This window comes from Mytilus trossulus, chromosome 13, assembly GCF_036588685.1.
Source record: "Mytilus trossulus isolate FHL-02 chromosome 13, PNRI_Mtr1.1.1.hap1, whole genome shotgun sequence".
In the NCBI taxonomy this organism is placed as follows: domain Eukaryota; kingdom Metazoa; phylum Mollusca; class Bivalvia; order Mytilida; family Mytilidae; genus Mytilus; species Mytilus trossulus.
In genome coordinates, this window is record NC_086385.1 from 3,051,541 (window position 1) to 3,068,409 (window position 16,869).

Below are 16,869 nucleotides of genomic sequence, written 5' to 3' on the forward strand. Positions count from 1 at the left end.
AGTATGCAGATTTTACAGAAGTCACAATAATTAATCTCTATTTTTTTGACAATATAAACAGCAATTGTCAAAAAATATGAGTAAGACTAGAAGGGAAATAGGGTTCCACAGCTAAAACTGTCTAAGTGGATATTTGGGCATTTCCATTAGTGGGTGTCTGAACGCCCGTCGTGGATATTTCTGCATTACCAAGTCGGTGACTGGATATTTCTCGACTTCCTTAACATTCCTTTGACGTTTTGATTTTCCAATCTTACACAACACAACCCAGCTTACAGCATTAAATATTTATTGTCTTGACGTATCGATACCATTGTGTTACGATCGTTACAAATTAAAAATTAATTGAAATATCAACTTCCACGATAGTTCCGTTTTATTACTAACTAAAACTAATCTCTGGGTGGATAAATTATTTATTTTATTTTGACCTCAAAGACTTTTACAGGAAAATGACAGACAGAGTCAATTAGTGATAGAAACTTTATTCTCTGTACAGTTCAGTAATCAAATATCAATTTTATAACTTTGAGCATTCACATGTGAAACTAATTATAGAAACACTTTTATCTATTGCTGACTATGAGGCATATGTTTTGCTCATTGTTGAATGACCTGTAGTTGTTAATTTCTGTGTCTCTTGTGGAGAGTTGTCTCATTGGCAACCATACCACATCATCTTTTTTTCATATTTGTTATTGAGAATTAAACAATATATATTTAGATAGCATGAGTAAATGACTTATGTTCAACCATAATTGAGAATTTGACCTAAAGCTACATATCTGAGCATCTAACAATAACTAAAACAATCATTATACTATTAACCTTTGACCTGGAGCGCCTGACTCTTCATAGGAATGGAACAATCACCAACTACATTTATTACACCTTCAACTGTCAAATAATAGTTGCTACTGGAGATGAGTAAATACAGAGACAGTCATGTGATTACTCAGAAGGGAATGCTCTCATAAGTTCCAGTAAACATAAGGTACCAGTCTATTAACCAGTTCATTGACAGTTTAGGTAACCATGTTAGATGTTTAACTTGTCCCACCATCTGATTCAATCATTGCTTAGAACTGAATCCTTAGAGAGTTATCTAACTTGCTGTTGTTATTTATTGGTAAAATGAGAAGATATTTTCACACTTGTTATATATATATAATTATTAGAAAACTGATATGACATTTTCACACAGGGACACAAACTGAGATAGCTAACAAATGAAGTAAACAAGCTATTTGTATACACAGTGGTAACATGGAAACATAATACATAACAAAATGTTCTGACATTTGACTTAAAAATCAATCTTCCTGCTAAAAATACTGAGGTTTTTGTCTTACTCCCTAACAGTATGCACATCCTTAAATGATGATTTACTATAAATTCAGAAATTGTGGCTTTAATAAGCTGTTATTATTGCAAAAATGTGACAGAGTTATAATGGCAATAATCATGATAATTCAAACTTGCATTTCAATTTTTTTTATTTATTTTTATATATGAATTGAAAAAACTATTTTTCTCCATATTGAAAATATCAAAATAACATTTTAGTCTAAAATAACAAAATCGCAATAAAAATGTATACAATAATTTTTGAATTTACAGGAAATATTAACCCATAGAATACTATTACAGAATAATGAAGTGGAACAAAAATTAAGAGAAGTAAAATACACCCTATAAAAGTTTGACAATATGAATATCTAATAATTAACCATATTAATACCTTTATTAATTGATGCAATAAAGCTGTTGAAACACAAGCTTACATTGTTAAAATATATTTATATTTCTATCTTCATAAAAAACTAAATAAAAGAATGAAAACTGCTTTCTTCCTGGTTAATTGTCTTCATTTTTAACTTATATATATATCTGTCTTATTGACTTTTAACTTATAAATACAAGGAGATGTATATACATATATATAGACTGTTTCATCACTATGATCAATGCAAACAATTAGTTCATATAATATTTATGAACCAATGAAAAGTAGGATAAACATTATGAATAAACTATAGAAAGAATTCAAACACTATAATATTAGTCAGTTTTTATAGTTATGCTTCCAGAAATAAAATGACAAATTTTTTTACAGTTTCCATTTAGAAGATTTTACCAAATATATTGGAACATATTTATATGTCTATACATTAAATTTCCAGCATATAAATTAAGCATTTAAACAATTCAAAGACAATTTGGAAAATTATACAATGAAATTTAGCATTTTTTTCAATTTCTATTCTATGTTGTACTGGTTTTTTTCTCAATTCATTAACTTCTCAAAACAATCTAATTTTTAGAAAACTTAAAAAAAACCTAGAATTCTTCATACAAAATATTCAAATCATTACAAATACTGCAGTAAATTCCTACCTGCTTCAAAGTAAGATCGTCTCCTCCAGAACGTCAATAAATTCATTAGTGATTGAAACAGTCAAAGTTACAAGGCATCTTTCCGGCATCTGACTCAATAAACCCAATACTACATATATATCTCAAAAGTGGGAGGCGACACCAGGTGTCTCTCTAATTCCCATGGTAACCATTTACAGGAATATCATGTAGAATCATGTTTGAGGAAAATCCAAGTTTTGCTTAGAAAATAAGTTGATAATTAGGACTAGATTATATGGATGGTAATATGAGGCTTTGGTCATATCTACCATTAGATGATTAGGAAATTGTCTTGTCACAAGGTGTGGCATTGTCTAAAATCAGGTAGAGATCTCGTAGTTAGGTGTGGTTTTACCAGCGATCACAGATCAAAACTCTTCACTGTTAGCTTGGTGTCCCATTCTCAGGGTCAAATCACAGAATATTTTAATTGGCTTATATTTTTATTCTCAATTTTTTCCTTGCCTAATAAATCCAATCTTTCAAATCCTTTACAAAGGAACATCAAGTTTAAGATTTGACAAATATATTCAAACTTGTTGAAGCAATCCAATCAGTACCCTAGCCATCCTCTCCCACCCTCCCCCCCTAAAAAAAGAAGAGAAAAATAGGTGTGGTCAAGGGCAAAAGAACACCTGTTTACACCTAAGTTTTACACCTGAGTATAAGTAGCCAGATGGAACCAGAGACCACTATCACTTTACTTCTACTTAGTTATAGATTTGTAAATAATAAATCACCAATAGCCACCAGGCAAAATAAACACCATTGGAACAATACATGAAAAGATTTAACAAACAGTTCCCAGAATTCCCTATTAATGGAGAAGATGTGTGGTATAGCAATAACTGGCACAAACCTAGAGATTCACCTTTTTGCTAATGATAATTCTGATGGTTTTTATAAACTCTATACACACAACAAGTATCCTTTCAATCCTCCCCAAAAAAATAAAAGAAAAATATATATAAATTCTGAAGATTTTCATAAATTCAATACAATTATAGCATTTAATGATTTAGATAAACATGTTTTAGTGGACCTGGTAAAAGTATATCTACTGAGGGTTTTGTCTGAAGTCAATATATTCATAACGTCTTATATGAAAAAGCTAACAATTGCTCTATCCTGTAAGTTCCTGTTCCAAAATGATAATTGAAATACAACTTCAGAGCTGTTTTCTGTTCTTTGGCAATGGTTATCTCTTTGACAGATTCCATATTTTCCGTCAATGATTCTAAATTTCATTTGTTGCAGGCTATTTTTATTCCCTTTTGCTGTTACATGTTAAACATTAGATAACTTTCATGCAGATTAATTATTAATTATAAATTGTACATTAACAAAGACTGCACATTGACCAGTGAGGTCAACAGTAAAAATGATAAAATTGGTGTGTGTTTGTGCAATATATAAATGTACTGTCAATGTAAGGTCCAACAAATACACTGTCAATGTAAGGTCCAACAAAGAACTAGTGTCAATGTAAGGTCCAACAAATGCACTGTCAATGTAAGGTCCAACAAAGAACTAGTCCTATATAAATGCACTGTCAATGTAAGGTCCAACAAAGAACTAGTCCTATATAAATGCACTGTCAATGTAAGGTCCAACAAAGAACTAGTCCTATATAAATGCACTGTCAATGTAAGGTCCAACAAAGAACTAGTCCTATATAAATGCACTGTCAATGTAAGGTCAAACAAAGAACTAGTCCTTATTTTGAATAGACACAAGACAATTTTGACCACAGCCAACTCTGTCTTGAGATAATTCTGACCAATTTTCAAACTACTCTGACCAATCTAAGACAAATCAGACCATTTTCAAAGACAACTGGTATAACATTAAATGACGACTCTGACCAGTTTGAAGACTACTCGAAGTTTAAGGTTGAAACAACTACTCAGAACAAGTAATAAAGACTATTGGGACTAGTTTAGAGACAACTTGGACCTGTTTAAAAACAACACAGACCACTTCGTTATGAAAGCCAATAACAACTCACTGGTTCCTAGTTGTAACTCCTGCTTACAAATTCAAGCCAATAACACCAGACTGGTTTCCAGTCCTAGTCAGAACCTTACCCTTAGCTCCTAGTCTGAACCCCCTGTTAACCTCAAGCCAATAACACCTGTCTCTGTAAGATGAAAATCAATGGCTGCTCTCTTCATTTTTGTCCGTTATTTCTGATAGGTTTAATTAGTCCTGTCAATTCTATTGTAATATAAGACTGAAATAACAGATTAATATAAGGACAAAATTACAGTAGCTTCTCTATTTTCCAATTAGCCCCAGCTTGTTGTTGGAGCAGAGTTATAGGTAATTACAGATCTCACTAACACAATATACCATTGTACAGTACAGATCAGGAAATATTACTTTCTCAATAACACAATGAATAAAGTGGAAATTAATTATATACAATCACCTTTTCAATAACTAAAATATATCTGGCTTTTTATTTAGGACTTTATTATTTCTAGATTGTCAATCTAGTTCAAGTTTAGATCTTTGTACAATATGTAAGGATGTCTGCATGCCATCCTATGAAAATCAGACAAAAAGTGGAATATGTGAAAATCAGACAGACAAGATCTTGTTCTCTTTCTCTATCAAAAATAAAATATAATCCCTATTAATGTTGACCAGAATGTTAATGTTTGTGTCATTTTGGTCTTTTGTGGATAGTTGCCTCATTGGCATTGATACCACATCTCTTTTTTATAAGGTGGTACCTAACACTACAGGGAGATAACTCGATCTGTGCAGCCTGCTGAACGTTTTAATTACATTGTGTTGTTAAGGGAATATTTAGCTTCTCAATGATCAAAATTGGTGTTTGTCTACTATATAACCAGTGTAACTTTTTTTTTATAAAATGGTTGGTTCAAAATTTTCAAAATATTAAAATTTTTGTTGAAGAGTTCAAGACAATACTTTGTCAAAATTTTATGAAAATGAAACGAGCCAAATTAATTTTAGTGAAAGTGTTGGGTACAAATTTACTGGTACATGTATATTCAAACCGTTACTAAATATAACTGCAACCATATTATTTAAGAGTAAGTACAGTAAATTATTTTCCCAATAAAAGTTCTGCTGACACATGTTATTATAGTTTTGTTCCACAACACTTTCTGTATCTTGATCTGAATCAGCAAGGTAGAGGACCAATTTATGAAAATTTTGAAAAGGTGGTCAGGTTAATTCTGTATCTGGTTCACACAGAAGTAGTATGGTCTGTGAAAATCAGATAAAAGCTAATTAACCACCATTACAAATTGTTCATTAATGGCTCCTCTGTATTCTAATCCCATCACTGATTTTGATGGGTTTACCCGGTGTCACAATCATAGGACTATTTTCACACATAAAATTCTTTTGCTACATCTTTAAATTTCTATACATAGATATAGGAAGATGTGGTGTGAGTGCCAATGAGACAACTCTCCATCCAAATAACAATTTAAAAATTAAACCATTATAGGTTAAAGTACGGCCTTCAACACGGAGCCTTGGCTCACACCGAACAACAAGCTATAAAGGGCCCCAAAATTACTAGTGTAAAACCATTCAAACGGGAAAACCAACGGTCTAATCTATATAAACAAAACGAGAAACGAGAAACACGTATATATTACATAAACAAACGACAACTACTGTACATCAGATTCCTGACTTAGGACAGGTGCAAACATTTGCAGCGGGATTAAACGTTTTAATGGGCCCAAACCTTCTCCCTTTTTCTGAAACAATAGCATAACATCACAACATATAAAAACATACGATAAAATATCAATTAGCAGACTTAACTCAATCAAAAAACGTATGATTACACAAAGAATGTACATTATTTTCAAGGTTTTATATTTTAACATCTTAACAAAATACAAAAAAACTTACAAGACATTATAAAAAGAACTATATTTATAACTTTAACAAAAGTTTATTGCGTCACAATTTAGACCAACATATTTCTGATATAATCCATGACGATTAATGTAACATCTCCATTTAACTTCTTCTTACAATTAATAAAGAAGCTATAACTGTTATAAATGCCTTTGATTTAATACATGATAGTTTAACATGCTACACATCAGAAAAATAATTATAAAATCTCATTAAAACTCCCACCTATATCAGAGGATAGTCAAATATCATTTACTTCTATAAATTCCATGTATAATCAAACCATATATACATGACATAATATGTTAAGACCCTGACAATGAACAACTATCTCTAGTCAGATTTTATATGTTTAGACCCTGACATTGAACAACTATCTCTAGTCAGATTTTATAAGTAAGAGGTTTTTACAATAACACAGCTTGAGACAGAAGTTGTAAAACATTAGAGAAACACAGCTTGAGACAGAAGTTGTAAAACATTGGAGAAATACAGCTTGAGACAGAAGTTGTAAAACAGAAGTTGTCAAACATTGGAGAAATACAGCTCGAGACAGAAGTTGTCAAACATTGGAGAAATACAGCTCGAGACAGAAGTTGTCAAACATTGGAGAAATACAGCTCGAGACAGAAGTTGTCAAACATTGGAGAAATACAGCTCGAGACAGAAGTTGTCAAACATTGGAGAAATACAGCTCGAGACAGAAGTTGTCAAACATTGGAGAAATACAGCTCGAGACAGAAGTTGTCAAACATTGGAGAAATACAGCTCGAGACAGAAGTTGTCAAACATTAGAGAAATACAGCTCGAGACAGAAGTTGTCAAACATTGGAGAAATACAGCTCGAGACAGAAGTTGTCAAACATTGGAGAAATACAGCTCGAGACAGAAGTTGTCAAACATTGGAGAAATACAGCTCGAGACAGAAGTTGTCAAACATTGGAGAAATACAGCTTGAGACAGAAGTTGTCAAACATTGGAGAAATACAGCTCGAGACAGAAGTTGTCAAACATTGGAGAAATACAGCTCGAGACAGAAGTTGTCAAACATTGGAGAAATACAGCTCGAGACAGAAGTTGTCAAACATTGGAGAAATACAGCTCGAGACCGAAGTTGTCAAACATTGGAGAAATACAGCTCGAGACCGAAGTTGTCAAACATTGGAGAAATACAGCTCGAGACCGAAGTTGTCAAACATTGGAGAAATACAGCTCGAGACCTAAGTTGTCAAACATTGGAGAAATACAGCTCGAGACCGAAGTTGTCAAACATTGGAGAAATACAGCTCGAGACCGAAGTTGTCAAACATTGGAGAAATACAGCTCGAGACCGAAGTTGTCAAACATTGGAGAAATACAGCTCGAGACAGAAGTTGTCAAACATTGGAGAAATACAGCTCGAGACAGAAGTTGTCAAACATTGGAGAAATACAGCTCGAGACAGAAGTTGTCAAACATTGGAGAAATACAGCTCGAGACAGAAGTTGTCAAACATTGGAGAAATACAGCTCGAGACAGAAGTTGTCAAACATTGGAGAAATACAGCTCGAGACAGAAGTTGTCAAACATTGGAGAAATACAGCTCGAGACAGAAGTTGTCAAACATTGGAGAAATACAGCTCGAGACAGAAGTTGTCAAACATTGGAGAAATACAGCTCGAGACAGAAGTTGTCAAACATTGGAGAAATACAGCTCGAGACAGAAGTTGTCAAACATTGGAGAAATACAGCTCGAGACAGAAGTTGTCAAACATTGGAGAAATACAGCTCGAGACAGAAGTTGTCAAACATTGGAGAAATACAGCTCGAGACAGAAGTTGTCAAACATTGGAGAAATACAGCTCGAGACAGAAGTTGTCAAACATTGGAGAAATACAGCTCGAGACAGAAGTTGTCAAACATTGGAGAAATACAGCTCGAGACAGAAGTTGTCAAACATTGGAGAAATACAGCTCGAGACAGAAGTTGTCAAACATTGGAGAAATACAGCTCGAGACAGAAGTTGTCAAACATTGGAGAAATACAGCTCGAGACAGAAGTTGTCAAACATTGGAGAAATACAGCTCGAGACAGAAGTTGTCAAACATTGGAGAAATACAGCTCGAGACAGAAGTTGTCAAACATTGGAGAAATACAGCTCGAGACAGAAGTTGTCAAACATTGGAGAAATACAGCTCGAGACAGAAGTTGTCAAACATTGGAGAAATACAGCTTGAGACAGAAGTTGTCAAACATTGGAGAAATACAGCTTGAGACAGAAGTTGTCAAACATTGGAGAAATACAGCTTGAGACAGAAGTTGTAAAACATTGGAGAAATACAGTAATCAAATCTTCTAACTTACAAGTTTAATTATAGAAATGTTTATTTATAAATTATACTTCCCAAAAAAAGAAAAGTGTAACGAAATATAAATGACCTCTGTATATCTTGATAAACAAATCTGACTTCTAAACAAATAGTCTTCATAATGTGCTAAAATAGTACCTTTAAAGACCTCTATATATTCATTTAACCAACTTTGAACCTAATGTCCTTCCTGAACTCACAATATTATATTTCATTAAACTTAGAAGTTTGTCATTCTTATATTACCTCTGATCCAAGGAACTTACAGAGTTAAAACCTCTGTTGGAAAATTCCAGAAGACTGCCATAAAATATTTCCTCTTTTTTTAATTTCTAAAATAACTCAGAATTATAACGAAGCAAAAGCAATTATAATCAATTTATTCAGTTCATATTTCAGTTTCCTAAAGTAATAAATCTCATACTTCAGAAAGCTTTATAGATATGATGCAGAAAATGAAAGCGTTAAACTTTCAATTGTCTTTGATCTTTTTGATTTTATGACAGGCTTCAAATTTAATGTACTTTTATGTAATATCTGACACATGGTTATTAAACTGCATAAAACTGGATTACAAAGACTAAACACAATGGACTGATGAAAAAGTAAAAAAGCCAAACAATACATGATACAGATCTAGATTAACAAAAGAACAGAGTGCAATGTCCCTGTGTTTCACATCTCATATCTGTCCAAGGACAATAAATAAGTACATATGTTTTAAAACATCTTCAAGAAATGTTACAGCTTGAAACACAAACATTGCAATTAGCCTTTGATGTAAATTTTATAAAAATGTGGCAAAAACAATATAGATGAGTTAGCTTGCATGTAACAGTTGTACAGACGCCTGGTATTTCTATGTCCCCAGCATTACAAGATACCAGGCGTCTGTACAACTATATAGATGAGTTAGCTTGCATGTAACAGTTGTACAGACGCCTGGTATTTCTATGTCCCCAGCATGACAAGATACCAGGCGTCTGTACAACTATATAGATGAGTTAGCTTGCATGTAACAGTTGTACAGACCCTGGTATTTCTATGTCCCCAGCATGACAAGATACCAGGCGTCTGTACAACTATATAGATGAGTTAGCTTGCATGTAACAGTTGTACAGACGCCTGGTATTTCTATGTCCCCAGCATGACAAGATACCAGGTGTCTGTACAACTATATAGATGAGTTAGCTTGCATGTAACAGTTGTACTGTAGACGCCTGGTATTTCTATGTCCCCAGCATGACAAGATACCAGGCGTCTGTACAACTATATAGATGAGTTAGCTTGCATGTAACAGTTGTACAGACGCCTGGTATTTCTATGTCCCCAGCATGACAAGATAACAGGCGTCTGTACAACTATATAGATGAGTTAGCTTGCATGTAACAGTTGTACAGACGCCTGGTATTTCTATGTCCCCAGCATGACAAGATACCAGGCGTCTGTACAACTATATAGATGAGTTAGCTTGCATGTAACAGTTGTACAGACGCCTGGTATTTCTATGTCCCCAACATGACAAGATACCAGGTGTCTGTACAACTATATAGATGAGTTAGCTTGCATGTAACAGTTGTACAGACCCCTGGTATTTCTATGTCCCCAGCATGACAAGATACCAGGCGTCTGTACAACTATATAGATGAGTTAGCTTGCATGTAACAGTTGTACAGACCCCTGGTATTTCTATGTCCCCAGCATGACAAGATACCAGGCGTCTGTACAACTATATTGATGAGTTAGCTTGCATGTAACAGTTGTACAGACACCTGGTATTTCTATGTCCCCAGCATGACAAGATACCAGGCGTCTGTACAACTATATAGATGAGTTAGCTTGCATGTAACAGTTGTACAGACGCCTGGTATTTCTATGTCCCCAGCATGACAAGATACCAGGCGTCTGTACAACTATATAGATGAGTTAGCTTGCATGTAACAGTTGTACAGACACCTGGTATTTCTATGTCCCCAGCATGACAAGATACCAGGCGTCTGTACAACTATATAGATGAGTTAGCTTGCATGTAACAGTTGTTCAGACGCCTGGTATTTCTATGTCCCCAGCATGACAAGATACCAGGCGTCTGTACAACTATATAGATGAGTTAGCTTGCATGTAACAGTTGTACAGACGCCTGGTATTTCTATGTCCCCAGCAAGACAAGATACCAGGCGTCTGTACAACTATATAGATGAGTTAGCTTGCATGTAACAGTTGTACAGACACCTGGTATTTCTATGTCCCCAGCATGACAAGATACCAGGCGTCTGTACAACTATATAGATGAGTTAGCTTGCATGTAACAGTTGTACAGACACCTGGTATTTCTATGTCCCCAGCATGACAAGATACCAGGCGTCTGTACAACTATATAGATGAGTTAGCTTGCATGTAACAGTTGTACAGACCCTGGTATTTCTATGTCCCCAGCATGACAAGATACCAGGCGTCTGTACAACTATATAGATGAGTTAGCTTGCATGTAACAGTTGTACAGACACCTGGTATTTCTATGTCCCCAGCATGACAAGATACCAGGCGTCTGTACAACTATATAGATGAGTTAGCTTGCATGTAACAGTTGTACAGACACCTGGTATTTCTATGTCCCCAGCATGACAAGATATCAGGCGTCTGTACAACTATATAGATGAGTTAGCTTGCATGTAACAGTTGTACAGACGCCTGGTATTTCTATGTCCCCAGCATGACAAGATACCAGGCGTCTGTACAACTATATAGATGAGTTAGCTTGCATGTAACAGTTGTACAGACACCTGGTATTTCTATGTCCCCAGCATGACAAGATACCAGGTGTCTGTACAACTATATAGATGAGTTAGCTTGCATGTAACAGTTGTACAGACACCTGGTATTTCTATGTCCCCAGCATGACAAGATACCAGGTGTCTGTACAACTATATAGATGAGTTAGCTTGCATGTAACAGTTGTACAGACACCTGGTATTTCTATTTCCACCACATCGTGTCATGCTGTGGACATCAATTAACAATGTAAAATAAATATACAGTCAATGCATCTTAGTATTCACCAAAACAGACATGACTTTAATTTGTTAAATGATATGAAAATTAAATCTTGATTTATTTAAGAATTGAATGCTTCTTTTTGTATATTCATTGGGGTGTAAAAGCGTTGACCGAAATACATTTTGTATGAAGCGTGGAAGCCCTTCGTTCTTAACATGTGCGCACGGTCAACGCTTTTACAACCCTATGATTGTTACAAAAAGAAGCATTCAATACTTATAATTACATTTTTGAGCTATGATCATGAAAACACGAATTTTATGACTATCTTATTCAATTCACCTGTGCACTTTATTGTGGGACCATTGTGTTATCATGAATGAAAAGTTTTATTGAGTGATGCAATTGCTTGAGAAATAACATGTGATGTGCAGTTAGCCAATCAGAATAAAGTATTATAATAAAACATGCATCTAATGTAATTATTATAAGATACATACCAAGTTATATGCAGCTAACAGCAGAGCTTCAACACCTCCACAACTCTGGAATAAAAAAGAAAGACTGTGACCATGTGAGTCTAAAATGGAAAGTTGATTTAAACTTACATAAAAACTCTGGAAGACAGCTTAATGTATAAATATTGTTAATAAATTTCTGTTTGTAGACTGTAAAATGACTTTTTAATATCAAATAGTATATATCACAAATATATAATGGCCTTTTTAAATGTAAAGTTTCATATTATTGAACTCTTTAAGACTACAGATAATTGCATTTTTTCACATCAGATGGTATCGACAAAGAAAACATGTCATGACTTTTCTGAGGTTTTTATTATTGCGAATAATGTGACAGAGTTGTAAACGCAATAATTCTGAATTTAGCATGTCTTTTCTCAAAATCTTAAAAATTATAAATATCTCATTTAAGTTTAAAATGACAAAATCGCAATAATAAATGCACGCAATTATTTCTGAATTTACAGTATTTGATTCTAAAACATCAAAGTGCAGAAAGAAGAAATATATAAAATGAATAACATTGGAGTTACCAAAACTATTGAACATATATATTGCATACTACAGCACATCGATATACATGATATATATCAGACTGCAAGTTCTAACTTTCATGACTTTCCTAATTGAGATACAAACAAGAAATTAAGCATGCTGAATAACACAACTCTTATTATAAATTCAGAAAAGGTGTCTAAATATATGTCCTTCATTTTTGTGTCTTTTTTTTCTCATTTTGTTATTTTGGCCCATTTCTCTGTAGCATTAATCCAATACTTTCTATTCTGTCAACCCTTTTCAGACCCTAATGCAGCCCACTTAAAGTCAAAACCACCATCCAGGATGAAACAGTACTGACATTATAATCTCCATAAAAAATAAGTTTCTTTACAAAACATAGGTAAACACTGTCAGCACTATAGAGGAAAACTATCACATTTCTATTTCATTAAAAACTAAACATTTTCCTCAAGTTTGCTCTAGGTTAGATGATTCTGCTAGAATGTATTTTATTTCTTCCCAGAAGGCTCACATAATGTCTTCTGCAAACAATTGAAGACAACCTTAATGATATGCTGTTATTATTATTAGCAACCAGCAAGTCCACACCACAACATTACTGAATCATCCTCATTATCAATCAGTGCACACCAAAGTGAGACCGAAGTGAGACCGAAGTGAGACCAAAGTAAAACTGTTATTATATTCCTCCTGATATTTAGAATCAATGAGACCAAAACAAGACTGAGTCTCCAGACATTTACAAACAACAAGTCCCCAAACAGGACTGGAATACTTTATTTTACTATCAGGGAGACCAAAACAAAACTTAGTCTCCAGACATTTACAAACAACAAGTCCCCAAACAGGACTGGAATACTTTATTTTACTATCAGGGAGACCAAAACAAAACTTAGTCTCCAGACATTTACAAACAACAAGTCCCCAAACAGGACTGGAATACTTTATTTTACTATCAGCCAGACCAAAACAAGACTTGGTCTACTTTACAATCAGTGATCCAAATGAGTGAGTCCAAAACCTGAGACTGGGTCCCCTTATTTTACAATTAGAGAGACCCAAACATTACACTATGTCTCCTTGTATTTACAATCAGTCTGACCAAAAGGAGACTAGATTTCGTTGTATTTACAATCAGTCTGACCAAAAGGAGACTAGATTTCGTTGTATTTACAATCAGTCTGACCAAAAGGAGACTAGATTTCGTTGTATTTACAATCAGTCTGACCAAAAGGAGACTAGATTTCGTTGTATTTACAATCAGTCTGACCAAAAGGAGACTAGATTTCGTTGTATTTACAATCAGTCTGACCAAAAGGAGACTAGATTTCGTTGTATTTACAATCAGTCTGACCAAAAGGAGACTAGATTTCGTTGTATTTACAATCAGTCTGACCAAAAGGAGACTAGATTTCGTTGTATTTACAATCAGTCTGACCAAAAGGAGACTAGATTTCGTTGTATTTACAATCAGTCTGACCAAAAGGAGACTAGATTTCGTTGTATTTACAATCAGTCTGACCAAAAGGAGACTAGATTTCCTTGTATTTACAATCAGTCTGACCAAAAGGAGACTAGATTTCCTTGTATTTACAATCAGTCTGACCAAAAGGAGACTAGATTTCCTTGTATTTACAATCAGTCTGACCAAAAGGAGACTAGATTTCGTTGTATTTACAATCAGTCTGACCAAAAGGAGACTAGATTTCCTTGTATTTACAATCAGTCTGACCAAAAGGAGACTAGATTTCCTTGTATTTACAATCAGTCTGACCAAAAGGAGACTAGATTTCCTTGTATTTACAATCAGTCTGACCAAAAGGAGACTAGATTTCCTTGTATTTACAATCAGTCTGACCAAAAGGAGACTAGATTTCGTTGTATTTACAATCAGTCTGACCAAAAGGAGACTAGATTTCCTTGTATTTACAATCAGTCTGACCAAAAGGAGACTAGAGAGACTAGATTTCCTTGTATTTACAATCAGTCTGACCAAAAGGAGACTAGATTTCGTTGTATTTACAATCAGTCTGACCAAAAGGAGACTAGATTTCCTTGTATTTACAATCAGTCTGACCAAAAGGAGACTAGATTTCCTTGTATTTACAATCAGTCTGACCAAAAGGAGACTAGATTTCCTTGTATTTACAATCAGTCTGACCAAAAGGAGACTAGATTTCCTTGTATTTACAATCAGTCTGACCAAAAGGAGACTAGATTTCCTTGTATTTACAATCAGTCTGACCAAAAGGAGACTAGATTTCCTTGTATTTACAATCAGTCTGACCAAAAGGAGACTAGATTTCCTTGTATTTACAATCAGTCTGACCAAAAGGAGACTAGATTTCCTTGTATTTACAATCAGTGAGACCAAAACAAGACAATTTATTTAAAAATCGCTGACGAAATGGGAAATATTTTTGTAACATAATATGATGTTGAACTCTCATATGTTCTTCTTTATATAAGGCAGAACAGATAATATTTTTTAAATATTAATCTGAACTTAATTTTTATGTAAAACGACCTGATTAACCATGCCTACTTATGGCATGATCTAAATATTACAGACTAATTTATCATTTTATATAACTAGTAAGACGAGTGACTTTGATCATGTGATTAATTTCTTCAACCAGCATTTCCTAAAGTCAGTAAATCATAATAAATGATGTTATTCCTACATGCATTCTATCTTTATATAGTAAAGATCCTGTGTCCACTTGGGCCAATAAAATAGTATGTGTGGTTTTAGTAACATCTTAAAAATAAATTGCTTCGCCAAGCACAGCTGGATATGACAGCAGAGGACCAAACCTAATCAGTTGGGGCAAAAATGGACACAGTATTTACATTTGTATATATATACATTTACTTTTCTGCATTGGCTAGAAGTATAGGGGGAGGGTTCACAGAGATCTAATAAACATGTTTAACCCCGCCACAATTGTGTGCCTATCCCAAGTCAGGAGCCTCTGGCCATTGTTAGTCTTGTATGATTTTTAATTTTAGTTTCTTGTGTACAATTTGGAGTTTAGTATGGCGTTCATTATCACTGAACTAGTATATATATTTGTCTAGGGGCCAGCTGAAGGACGCCTCCTGGTGCGGGAATTTCTCGCTGCATTGAAGACTTGTTGGTGACCTTCTGCTGTTGTCTGCTCTATGGTCGGGTTATTGTCTCCTGGACACATTCCCCACTTCCATTCTCAATTTTATACATTTTTATTTGGCCTTTCAAAGATCTCTTCTATTTTCCAAACTATAACCAATCAAACTTTTTAAATCAATAAAATTCTTAAAATATCTGTAAAGAAATCCTAAGGTATAAAGATGGATATATATCATTACGTCAAAACCTGAGGATTCCAATATGGGACCATGATTGACTGGGTCCACAATGACAATGTTAGATGTAAACTTTCTGCTAGTAATTCCATCAATGAGGCACTGTATGCAGTGAGACGCTGCTACAGTCACATCAGCAGGTGTCCCAATCTGAGAATTTATATCAAAGTATATATATATAAATTCTGGTGTTCGCCTGGCTGTAAAACCTACAGTTATCCAATGGATGAAGTTTGTCTAGATATTGTCATATATTTAGATCTGTATATATTTATAACTAGCCTTGATGATATAGTACTACAGAGAAGCATTGAACTTCTGAGATGATTATTGCAATTTTTGTATCAGTTTAGTAGATATATCATTTGCCTCTTTATTTTTGTATCAGTTTATTAGATATATCATTTGCCTCTTTATTTTTGTATCAGTTTAGTAGATATATCATTTGCCTCTTTATTTTTGTATCAGTTTATTAGATATATCATTTGCCTCTTTATTATTTTATCAGTTCAATAGATATATCATTTTCTGCTTTTATTATTTTACGACTATAATTAATTTCTAAAGATGACAAACCAATATGATTAGAATAGAATTCCCCTGAACAAACAAAATCAGATATGATCATCATTATAATATGACTCTTGACTTCAATAGCAAAGGCTATTTAGATTTAAAACATAGCCATCTTAAAATTGTACACATGGTCATTATAGGACAAAGTCTATAACCATTTGTTTACTCACTGGTTTACTCAGAAGTCATTCCACGTTTTTAATAGTGTAAATTCATTTATTTTT

The 16,869-nt window shown here is 33.9% G+C and overlaps 1 protein-coding gene across 1 annotated transcript in view; it reads right to left on the reverse strand.

Annotated features, from left to right (window-relative positions):
- LOC134695469 (hyccin-like) overlaps window positions 1–16,869 on the reverse strand; it is a 74,269-nt gene that overhangs the window by 23,222 nt on the left and 34,178 nt on the right. Inside the window, exon 5 of the mRNA XM_063556739.1 lies at window positions 12,179–12,223. Within this exon, the coding sequence (XP_063412809.1) occupies window positions 12,179–12,223 (45 nt within the window). The remainder of the gene's footprint in view (window positions 1–12,178; window positions 12,224–16,869) is intronic.